This window comes from Pristiophorus japonicus, chromosome 4 (assembly GCF_044704955.1).
Source record: "Pristiophorus japonicus isolate sPriJap1 chromosome 4, sPriJap1.hap1, whole genome shotgun sequence".
Lineage (NCBI taxonomy): Eukaryota > Metazoa > Chordata > Chondrichthyes > Pristiophoridae > Pristiophorus > Pristiophorus japonicus.
The window spans coordinates 275,149-287,500 of NC_091980.1; the positions used below are offsets into that span (position 1 = coordinate 275,149).

Here is a 12,352-nt window from a genome sequence, read left to right on the forward strand (position 1 = left end):
GTATTATTGGGAGCATTATTCCCAGGGGATGGGGAGTATTATTGGGAGCATTAGTCCCGGGGCGGGGAATATTATTGGGAGCATTATTCCCGGGGAAGGAGAGTATTATTGGGAGCATTATTCCTGGGGACGGGGAGTATTATTGGGAGCATTATTCCCAGGATGGAGAGTATTATTCCTGGGGACGGGGAGTATTATTCCTGGGATGGGGAGTATTATTCCCGGGAACGGTGCATTTTATTCCCGGGACAGGGAGCATTATTCCAGGGGACGGGGAGTATTATTCCCAGGATGGGGAGTATTATTGGGAGTATTATTCCCGGGGACGGGGAATATTATTGCTGGGATGGGGAGTATTATTCCTGGGGACGGTGAGTATTATTCCCGGGATAGGGAGTATTATTGGCAGTATTATTCCAGGGACGGGGAGTATTATTGGGAGTATTATTCCCGGGGACTGGGAGTATTATTGGGAGTATTATTCCCGGGTATGGGGAGCCTTATTCCCGGGGACGTGGAATATTATTCCCGGGGACAGAGAGTAATATTTGGAGTATAATTCCTGGGACGGGGAGTATTATTGGAAGTATTATTCCCGGGGATGGGGAGTATTATTGGGAGTATTATTCCCGGGGACGGGGAGTATTATTCCCAGGGACAGGGAGTATTATTCCCAGGACAGGGAGTATTATTGGTAGTATTATTCCCGCGGATGGGGAGTATTATTCCCAGGACGGGGAGTATTATTCCTGGAATGGGGAGTTTTATTCCCAGGGATGGGGAGAATTATTCCCAGGGACGGGGAATATTATTGGGAGCGTCCCCGGGAATATTATTGGGAGTATTATTCCCGGTGATGGGGAGTATTATTGGGAGTATTATTCCCGGGACGGGGAGTATTATTCCCAGGGACGGGGAATATAATTCCCGGGATAGGGAGTATTATTCCCAGGATGGGGAATATTATTGGGAGTATTATTCCTGGGGACGGGGAATATTATTGGGAGTTTTATTCCCGGAATGAGGAGTATTATTCCCGGGACGGGGAGTATTTTTGGGAGCATTATTCCTGGGACGGGGAGTATTATTGGGAGTATTATTCCCGGAACGGGGAGTATTATTCCCAGGAATGGTTAGTATTATTGGGAGTATTATTACATAAGAACATAATAAGAACATAAGAACATAAGAATTAGGAACAGGAGTAGGCCATCTAGCCTCTCGAGCCTGCTCCACCATTCAACAAGATCATGGCTGGTCTGGCCGTGGACTCAGCTCCACTTACCCGCCCGCTCCCCGTAACCCTTAATTCTCTTCTTGGTTAAAAATCTATCTATCTGTGATTTGAATACATTCAATGAGCTAGCCTCAACTGCTTCCTTGGGCAGAGAATTCCACAGATTCACAACCCTCTGGGAGAAGAAATTCCTTCTCAACTCGGTTTTAAATTGGCTCCCCTGTATTTTGAGGCTGTGCCTCCTAGTTCTAGTCTCCCCGACCAGTGGAAACAACCTCTCTGCCTCGATCTTGTCTATCCCTTTCTTTATTTTAAATGTTTCTATAAGATCACCCCTCATCCTTCTGAACTCCAACGAGTAAAGACCCAGTCTACTCAATCTACCATCATAAGGTAACCCCCTCATCTCCGGAATCAGCTGAGTGAATCGTCTCTGTACCCCCTCCAAAGCTAGTGTATCCTTCCTGAAGTAAGGTGACCAAAACTGCACGCAGTACTCCAGGTACGGCCTCACCAATACCCTGTACAGTTGCAGCAGGACCTCCCTGCTTTTGTACTCCATCCCTCTCGCAATTAAGGCCAACATTCCATTCGCCTTCCTGATTACCTGCTGCACCTGCAAACTAACTTTTTTGGGATTCATGCACAAGGACTCAAAAGAGTTTCATGCACAAGGACCCCAGGTCCCTCTGCACCGCAGCATGTTGTAATTTCTCCCCATTCAAATAATATTCCCTTTTACTGTTTTTTTTCCCAAGGTGGATGACCTCACACTTTCCGACATTGTATTCCATCTGCCAAACCTTAGCCCATTCGCTTAACCTATCTAAATCTCTTTGCAGCCTCTCTGTGTCCTCTACACTACCCGCTTTCCCACTAATCTTTGTGTCATCTTCAAATTTTGTTACACTACACTCTGTCCCCTCTTCCAGGTCATCTATGTATATTGTAAACAGTTGTGGTCCCAGCACCGATCCCTGTGGCACACCACTAACCACCGATTTCCAACCCGAATAAGTCCCATTTATCCCGACTCTCTGCTTTCTGTTAGCTAGCCAATTCTCTATCCATGCTAATACATTTCCTCTGACTCTGCGTACCTTTATCTTCTGCAGTAACCTTTTGTGTGGCACCTTATCGAATGCCTTTTGGAAATCTAAGTACACCTCTATCCACCATGCTCGTTATATCCTCAAAGAATTCCAGTAAATTAGTTAAACATGATTTCCCCTTCATGAATCCATGTTGCGTCTGCTTGATTGCACTATTCCTATCCAGATGTCCCGCTATTTCTTCCTTAATGATACCTTCAAGCATTTTCCCCACTACAGATGTTAAACTAACCAGCCTATATTTACCTGCCTTTTGTCTGCCCCCTTTTTTAAACAGAGGCGTTACATTAGCTGCTTTCCAATCCGCTGGTATCTCCCCAGAGTCCAGAGAATTTTGGTCGATTACAACGAATGCATCTGCTATAACTTCCGCCATCTCTTTTAATACCCTGAGATGCATTTCATCAGGACTAGGGGACTTGTCTACCTTGAGTCCCATTAGCCTGTCCAGCACTACCCCCCTTGTGATAGTGATTGTCTCAAGGACCTCTCTTCCCACATTCCTGTGTCCAGCAATTTTTGGCATGGTTTTTGTGTCTTCCACTGTGAAGACTGAAGCAAAATAATTGTTTAAGGTCTCAGCCATTTCCACATTTCCCATTATTAAATCCCCGTTCTCATCTTCTAAGGGACCAACATTTACTTTAGTCACTTTAGTTATTCCCGGGGGCGGGGTGTATTATTCCAGGGATGGGTGTATTATTGGGAGTATTATTCCCGGGGACAGGGAGTATTATTGGGAGAATTATTCCCGGTGATGGGGATTATTATTGGGAGTATTATTCACTGGATGGGAGTATTATTCCCGGGACGGGGAGGCTGATTCCCAGGGATGGGGAGTATTATTCCCGGGATGGGGAGCATTTTTCCCTGGACCGATGGAGTATTATTCACAGGACGGAGTATTATTATTAGGTGTATTATTCCCGGGGCGGGGAATATTATTCCCATGACGGGGAGTATTATTGGGAGTATTATTCCCGGGGACGGGGAGTATTATTGGGAGTATTATTCCCGGGGACGGGGAGTATTATTGGGAGTATTATTCCTGGGGACGGGGAGTATTATTGGGAGTATTATTCCCGGGGACAGTGAGTTTTGTTGGGAGTATTATTCCCGGGGGCGGGGTGTATTATTCCAGGGATGGGGAGTATTATTGGGAGTATTATTCCCAGGGGCAGGGAGTATTATTGGGAGTATTAGTCCCGGTGATGGGGAGTATTATTCCCAGGATAGGGAGTATTATTCCCAGGATGGGGAGTTTTATTCCCAGGGCCGGGGAGTATTATTCCTGGGATGGGCAGTATTTTACCCGGGATGGGGAGTATTATTCCCGGGACCGGTGGATTATTATTGGGAGTATTATTCCTGGGGACGGGGAGTATTATTCTCGGGACAGGAGTATTATTCCATGATGGGGAGTATTATTCCTGGGGACAGGGAGTATTATTGGGAGTATTATTCCCGGGGACGGGGAGTATTATTCCCAGGATGGGGAGTATTATTCCCGGAGATGGGGAGTATTATTGGGAGTATAATTCCCGGGGATGGGGAGTATTATTGGGAGTATTATTCCTGGGGACAGGGAGTATTATAGGGAGTATTACTCCTGGGATGGGGAGTATTATTCCCGGAGATGGGGAGTATTATTGGGAGTATTATTCCCGGGACAGGAGTATTATTCCTGGACGGGGAGTATTATTCCCGGGACTGGGAGTATTATTCCCTGAATGGGGAGTATTATGGGAGTATTATTCCCAATGAAGGGGAGTATTATTGGGATTATTATTCCCAGGACGGGGAGTATTATTCCCGAGGACGGTGAGAATTATTGGGAGTATTATTCCCAGGGACGGGAGTATTAATCCCGGGGATGGAGGGTATTATTGGGAGTATTATTCACAGGAAGTGGAGTATTATTGGGAGTATTATTCGCGGGGACAGGGAGTATTATTCCCGGGAAGGGGAGTATTATTGGGATTATTATTCCCGGGGACGGGGAGTATTATTCCCAGAAAGGGGAGTATTATTGGGAGTTTTATTCGCGGGGATGGGGAGTATTATTGGGAGTATTATTTCTGGGATGGGGAGTATTATTCCCGGGGATGGGGAGTATTATTGGGAGTATTATTCCTGGGGACAGGGAGGATTATTGGGAGTATTATTCCCGGGGACAGGGAGTATTATTCCCAGGATGGGGAGTATTATTCCTGGGATTGGGAGCATTATTTCCGGGACGGGGAGTATTATTGGGAGTATTATTCCCGGGATGGGGAGTATTATTGGGAGTATTATTCTCGGGATGGGGAGTATTATTCCCGGGATGGGCAGTATTATTCTCGGGACAGGGAGTATTATTGGGAGTATTATTCCCGGGGACGGGGAGTATTATTGGGATTATTATTCCCAGGGACGGGGAATGTTATACCCGCGAACGGGGAGTATTAGTGGGAGTATTATTCCTGGGGACGGGAAGTATTATTCCCGGGATGGGGAGTATTATTCCTGGCACGGGGAGTATTATTGGGAGTATTATTCCCGGGGACGTGGAGTATTATTGGGTGTATTATTCCTGGGGATGGGGAGTATTATTGGGAGTCTTATTCCCGGGATGGGGAGTATTATTGGGAGTATTATTCCCGGGATGGGGAGTATTATTGGGAGTATTATTCCCTTGGACAGGCACTGACCATGGGTCCAAAAACAACTGGATTGCGGTCAGGAGAAAAACTACTGCTGAGTAAACACCAGCCACAAGTAGTGAACATAATGTGGCTCTGGTTCTCACCACCATCTGTTTGTGTGAGAGATGAGACCCCAATCCCCTGTACATCAGGCGGATTGAAATCTGATTTGATGAAATCCGATTTAATGAAAGCCCGGGGAAATGTAATTGGAGCTAATTGGAAGGAGGCCCGGGGAGAAGATTAGACACTTTGTGCGGCAAAGGACAGCTGTCAGTAAATGTGCATCAATCGTAGATGGGAATCGCAGCCACATGGACCCTGGGACGTGGTGTTTAGCACCCCACAGGATGGAGCAGAGTTTTATTCATTCATTTATTGATTGTTTATTCATTGTTACTGAGCTCTCAGGGAGATGGAGCAGGTTTTTCAGCAATATGTTCTTCACAGAAGCTTTTATAAAGATTAAACTCGGAGTGATTGGAGCATGTGTGTGGGGAAAGGGACACCTGAGAGTTGTGTGTGGCTGGAGTCTCCATGTCCTGCACTGAACATGGCAACCCGCACAGACTGGGCGTGGAGACAGTCCCCATGGGCAGTGCCACAGGAACCCCAGTGACCCATAGGCTGGGGGGCAGCAAGTGTTTGCTGATCTCTCACCCCCCCACCCCCTGTCACACCCTCCCCCCGTCACACATCAACCCTCCGTCACATGGCCCCCCCCCGCCGTCACACTCCTCCCCATCACACCGCCCCCCCATCACAAACCCACCGTCACACCACTCCCCCCCCCGTCACACATCACCCCCTCGTCACACCCCCCGTCACACCGCTCCCCCATCACAAACCCACCGTCACACCACCCCCACCCCGTCACCCCGTAACACCGCCCCCTCGTCACACCCCCCCGTCACACCCCCTCCCCGTCACCACCTGTCACACTGCCCCCTCGTCACACCCCCCCGTCACACCGCTCCCCCATCACAAACCCACCGTCACACCACCCCCACCCCGTCACCCCGTAACACCGCCCCCTCGTCACCCCCCCCCGTCACACCCCCTCCCCGTCACCACCTGTCACACTGCCCCCTCGTCACACCCCCCCGTCACACCGCCCACCCCCGTCACTCCCCCCGTCACACCCCCTCCCCGTCACCACCTATCACACTGCCCCCTCGTCACCCCCCCCGTCACACCGCCCCTCCCACACCCCCTCCCCGTCACCTCCTGTCACACTGCCCCCTCGTCACACCCCCCGTCACACCGCCCCCCCATCACAAACCCACCGTCACACCACCCCCACCCCGTCACCCCGTAACACCGCCCCCTCGTCACACACCCCCGTCACACCCCCTCCCCGTCACCTCCTGTCACACTGCCCCCTCGTCACACCCCCCCGTCACACCGCCCACCCCCGTCACTCCCCCCGTCACACCCCCTTCCCGTCACCACCTATCACACTGCCCCCTCGTCACCCCCCCCGTCACACCGCCCCTCCCACACCCCCTCCCCGTCACCTCCTGTCACACTGCCCCCTCGTCACATCCCCCCGTCACACCGCCCCCCCCATCACAAACCCACCGTCACACCACCCCCACCCCGTCACCCCGTAACACCGCCCCCTCGTCACACCCCCCCGTCACACCCCCTCCCCGTCACCTCCTGTCACACTGCCCCCTCGTCACACCCCCCCCGTCACACCGCCCACCCCCGTCACACCCCCTCCCCGTCACCACCTGTCACACTGCCCCCTCGTCACACCCCCCCGTCACACCGCCCCCCCATCACAAACCCACCGTCATACCACCCCCACCCCGTCACCCCGTAACACCGCCCCCTCGTCACACCCCCCCGTCACACCCCCTCCCCGTCACCTCCTGTCACACTGCCCCCTCGTCACACACCCCCGTCACACCGCCCACCCCCATCACCCCCCCCGTCACACCCCCTCCCCGTCACCACCTGTCACACTGCCTCCTCGTCACACCCCCCCGTCACACCGCCCCTCCCACACCCCCTCCCCGTCACCACCTGTCACACTGCCTCCTCGTCACACCCCCCCGGCACACCGACCCCCCCACACCCCTCCCCGTCACCACCTGTCACACTGCCCCCTCGTCACACCCCCTTCCCGTCACCACCTGTCACACTGCCCCCTCGTCACACTGCCCCGTCTCTCGGCCCCCCCGCTGTCATACTGCCCCCCCGTCACCCCCATCACACATCACCCCCGTCACACCGCCTCCCATTCACACCCCCCCGTCACACAGCCCCCCCCACGCCCCCTCCCCGTCACCACACTCCCTCCCCGTCACCACCTGTCACACTGACCCCCCGTCACACCCCCCCGTCACAACGCCCCCCTGTCACAAACCCGCCGTCACACTGCCCCCCCGTCACCCCCATCACACATCACCCCCCCATCACACCCCCACCGTCACACTGCGCCGCCCGTCACACTGCCCCCTGTCACACACCCCAGTCACACCGCCCCCCCCACACCCCCTCCCCGTCACCCCGTCACACATCACCCCCTCGTCACACACCCCCCGTAACATAGAAACATAGAAACATAGAAACATAGAAACATAGAAAATAGGTGCAGGAGTAGGCCATTCGGCCCTTCTAGCCTGCACCGCCATTCAATGAGTTCATGGCTGAACATTCAACTTCAGTACCCCATTCCTGCTTTCTCGCCATACCCCTTGATCCCCCTAGTAGTAAGGACTACATCTAACTCTTTTTTGAATATATTTAGTGAATTGGCCTCAACAACTTTCTGTGGTAGAGAATTCCACAGGTTCACCACTCTCTGGGTGAAGAAGTTCCTCCGCATCTCGGTCCTAAATGGCTTACCCCTTATTCTTAGACTGTGACCTCTGGTTCTGGACTTCCCCAACATTGGGAACATTCTTCCTGCATCTAACATGTCTAACCCCGTCAGAATTTTAAATGTTTCTATGAGGTCCCCTCTCATTCTTCTGAACTCCAGTGAATACAAGCCCAGTTGATCCAGTCTTTCTTGATAGGTCAGTCCCGCCATCCCGGGAATCAGTCTGGTGAACCTTCGCTGCACTCCCTCAATAGCAAGAATGTCCTTCCTCAGGTTAGGAGACCAAAACTGTACACAATACTCCAGGTGTGGCCTCACCAATGCCCTGTACAACTGTAGCAACACCTCCCTGCCGCTGTACTCAAATCCCCTTGCTATGAAGGCCAACATGCCATTTGCTTTCTTAACCGCCTGCTGTACCTGCATGCCAACCTTCAATGACTGATGTACCATGACACCCAGGTCTCTTTGCACCTCCCCTTTTCCTAATCTGTCACCATTCAGATAATAGTCTGTCTCTCTGTTTTTACCACCAAAGTGGATAACCTCACATTTATCCACATTATACTTCATCTACCATGCATTTGCCCACTCACCTAACCCCCTATCCAAGTCGCTCTGCAGCCTCACAGCATCCTCCTCGCAGCTCACACTGCCACCCAACTTAGTGTCATCCGCAAATTTGGAGATACTACATTTAATCCCCTCATCTAAATCATTAATGTACAGTGTAAACAGCTGGGGCCCCAGCACAGAACCTTGCGGTACCCCACTAGTCACTGCCTGCCATTCTGAAAAGTACCCATTTACTCCTACTCTTTGCTTCCTGTCTGACAACCAGTTCTCAATCCATGTCAGTACACTACCCCCAATCCCATGTGCTCTAACTTTGCACATCAATCTCTTGTGTGGGACCTTGTCGAACGCCTTCTGAAAGTCCAAATATACCACATCAACTGGTTCCCCCTCATCCACTCTACTGGAAACATCCTCAAAAAATTCCATCCTCACAAATCCATGCTGACTTGGACCTATCATGTCACCTCTTTCCAAATGCACTGCTATGACATCCTTAATAATTGATTCCATTATTTTACCCACTACCGATGTCAGGCTGACCGGTCTATAATTCCCTGTTTTCTCTCTCCCTCCTTTTTTAAAAAGTGGGGTTACATTGGCTACCCTCCACTCCATAGGAACTGATCCAGAGTCAATGGAATGTTGGAAAATGACTGTCAATGCATCCACTATTTCCAAGGCCACCTCCTTAAGTACTCTGGGATGCAGTCCATCAGGCCCTGGGGATTTATCGGCCTTCAATCTCATCAATTTCCCCAACACAATTTCCCGGCTAATAAGGATTTCCCTCAGTTCCTCCTCCTTACTAGATCCCCCGACCCCTTTTATAACCGGAAGGTTGTTCATGTCCTCCTTCGTGAATACCGAACCAAAGTACTTGTTCAATTGGTCCGCCATTTCTTTGTTCCCCGTTATGACTTCCCCTGATTCTGACTGCAGGGGACCTACGTTTGTCTTTACTAACCTTTTTCTCTTTACATATCTATAGAAACTTTTGCAATCCGTCTTAATGTTCCCTGCAAGCTTCTTCTCATACTCCATTTTCCCTGCCCTAATCAAACCCTTTGTCCTCCTCTGCCCCCTCGTCACACCCACCCTCCGTCACCCCCCCGTTACACCCCCCTCCGTCACACCCCTCTCCATTACACCCCCGCATCACACCTCCTTCCGTCACACCCCCCTCCGTCACCCCCCCGTTACACCCCCCTCCGTCACACCCTCGTAACACCCCCCCGTTACACCCCCCTCCGTCACACCCTCGTAACACACCCCCATTACAACCCCCTCCGTCACACCCCCCTCCGTTACACCCCCGCGTCACACCCCCCTCCGTCACCCTCCATCCCGTCACACCGCCCCCCGCAGTCACAGTCCCGTGCCCCCACCTCACGCAGTTAAAGCGCCATCCTCCCCCCCAGCTTTACCAAGAGAGCGACATTTTCCGCACCGAGCACTGAGCATTTGCCCCCTCCCCGCCCCAACACTCGGTGACCTTGCTGGTTTCGCCCGGGCCCCTGAATTGTGTCAGGACGTTGTGTGAGGAACCCGTGAATTATTAGTCACCTTCATCCGTGTGGCTTCGGTCCTTGACTTGTAACAAAACTCCACCAGGGCCACGAGCATCGCCAGCCCGAGCCCCCCGATCAGGATGTAGAAGACCCCCGCCACATTACTCAGGCTCAGCGCACTCGTCTTGTCCTGAATCCGTGAGAAAAGGGACATTTACTGAGAGACACTCACAACAAACTCACAGCTTCAGCATCACATGGTGCAGCTCTGTCGTGGGCTAACCGTGCTCTAGACCCTGCACCCAGCACTCAGCACCAAGCACCAAGCACCCTGCACCCAACACCCAGCACCCTGCACCCTGCACCCAGCATCCAGCACCCTGCACCCTGCACCCAGCACCCTATGCCCAGCGCCCAGCGACCTGCATCCATTGAGCACCCACTGTACACCCATTGAACAGCACTGGGCACCCACTAGATGTAAAGTATTTAAGACAAGCACCTCTGTCCCTCAGACGCCCACACGCTCCACTTCCCTGAACAGTCAATTTTGTTCAAAATATAACTGTTTGGCTCTTTTAATCATTAATGTCAGTGAATTAATGGGGTGTTGATCTGGTATCTGGCCACCCGTGGAGGGGGCACTCTGGGGCAGAGGACCGAGTGAGCTTGAAAGACCAGCCTGAACCAGACAGCAAACCACTGGACAACACATTGAACCCCAGCCAGGGCCGTGGTGTGACACTGACCTCCAGTGGTACAATTCATCAAGTGACCAGACAGGGCAGGTTACTGAGAAGGTGTCGAGCCCTTGGTGTGTCTGTGCAGATTCTGGATTATGGAGACTGTGATCAGTACTGTCACTCAGTAATCCAGTGCGCCACTTTAGGAGCTGGATGTTGAGCAACTATTTCTCGTTCTTGCCCAATTATTGTCCTTCCCCCTTCCTAAAGGTTTCGATCCTCTCTGGGACTCGGTACTTCCTGATTGACCGCTGATTTCCTCTTACAGCTGGGCTCGGGGGAACTTTGAGGTGAGCGGCAGAGAAATGCTGTGGTGGAATTGGGCCGGAATCAGTTTTCTACAATTAATATTGGTCTGAATTGAACAGCAGTTTGAATCTTGTGAGAGTTCAGGCTAACACTGTCTACTGTCTTAATTTAGACACAGAGGGTTGGCAGTGCAAGAGCCCCTGTGATGGGGGGAGAGTGACATGTGGGTTCTCATGGACCCTGTGTGTATCAGGGACAGTGCAGGGGCCCCATAAGAACATAAGAAATAGGAGCAGAAGTCGGCCATTTGACCCCTCGAGCCTGCTCCGCCATTTAATAAGATCATGGCTGATCCGATCATGGACTCAGTTCCACTCCCTGCCCGCTCCCCATAACCCTTCACTCCCTTATCGCTCAAAAATCTGTCTATCTCTGCCTTAAATATATTCAATGACCCAGCCTCCACAGCTCTCTGGGGCAGAGAATTCCATAGATTTACAACCCCCTGAGAGAAGAAATTCCTCCTCATCTCAGTTTTAAATGGACGGCCCCTTATTCTGAGACTATGTCCCTTAGTTTTAGTTTCCCCTAAAGTGGAAACATCCTCACTGCATCCACTTGTCAAGCCCCCTCATTATCTTATGTTTCGATAAGATCACCTCTCATTCTTCTGAACTCCAATGAGTGTAGGGCCAACGTACTCAACCTACCCTTATAAGTCAAACCCCTCATCTCTGGAATCAACCTCGTGAACCTTCTCTGAACAGCCTCCAATGCAAGTATATCCCTCCTTAAATAAGGAGACTAAAACTGCACGCAGTACTCCAGGTGTGGCCTCGCCAATACCCTGTACAGTTGTAGCAGGACTTCTCTGCTTTTATACTCTATCCCCCTTGCAATAAAGGCCAACATTCCATTAGCCTTCCTGATCACTTGCTGTACCTGCATACTAACTTTTTGTGTTTCATGCACAAGGACCCCCAGGTCCCTCTGTACTGCAGCACTTTGTAATTTTTCTCCATTTAAATTATAATTTGCTTTTCTATTTTTCCTGCCAAAGTGGATAACCTCACATTTTCTCAGATTATACTCCATCTGCCCAATGTTTTCCCACTCACTGAGCCTGTCTATATCCCTTTGCAGATTTTGTGTCCTCCTCACAACTTGCTTCCCCACCCATCTTTGTATCATAGAAACATAGAAACATAGAAAATAGGTGCAGGAGTAGGCCATTCGGCCCTTCGAGCCTGCACCACCATTCAATGAGTTCATGGCTGAACATGCAACTTCAGTACCCCATTCCTGCTTTCTCACCATACCCCTTGATCCCCCCAGTAGTAAGGACTTCATCTAACTCCTTTTTGAATATATTTAGTGAATTGGCCTCAACAACTTTCTGTGGTAGAG

General features: G+C 51.2%; 1 protein-coding gene across 1 annotated transcript in view; it reads right to left on the bottom strand.

The window, feature by feature from the left end:
* The window catches only part of LOC139261979 (glutamate receptor 1-like), a 631,175-nt gene that overhangs the window by 2,016 nt on the left and 616,807 nt on the right, over window positions 1–12,352 (bottom strand). Inside the window, exon 15 of the mRNA XM_070877138.1 lies at window positions 10,009–10,143. Within this exon, the coding sequence (XP_070733239.1) occupies window positions 10,009–10,143 (135 nt within the window). The remainder of the gene's footprint in view (window positions 1–10,008; window positions 10,144–12,352) is intronic.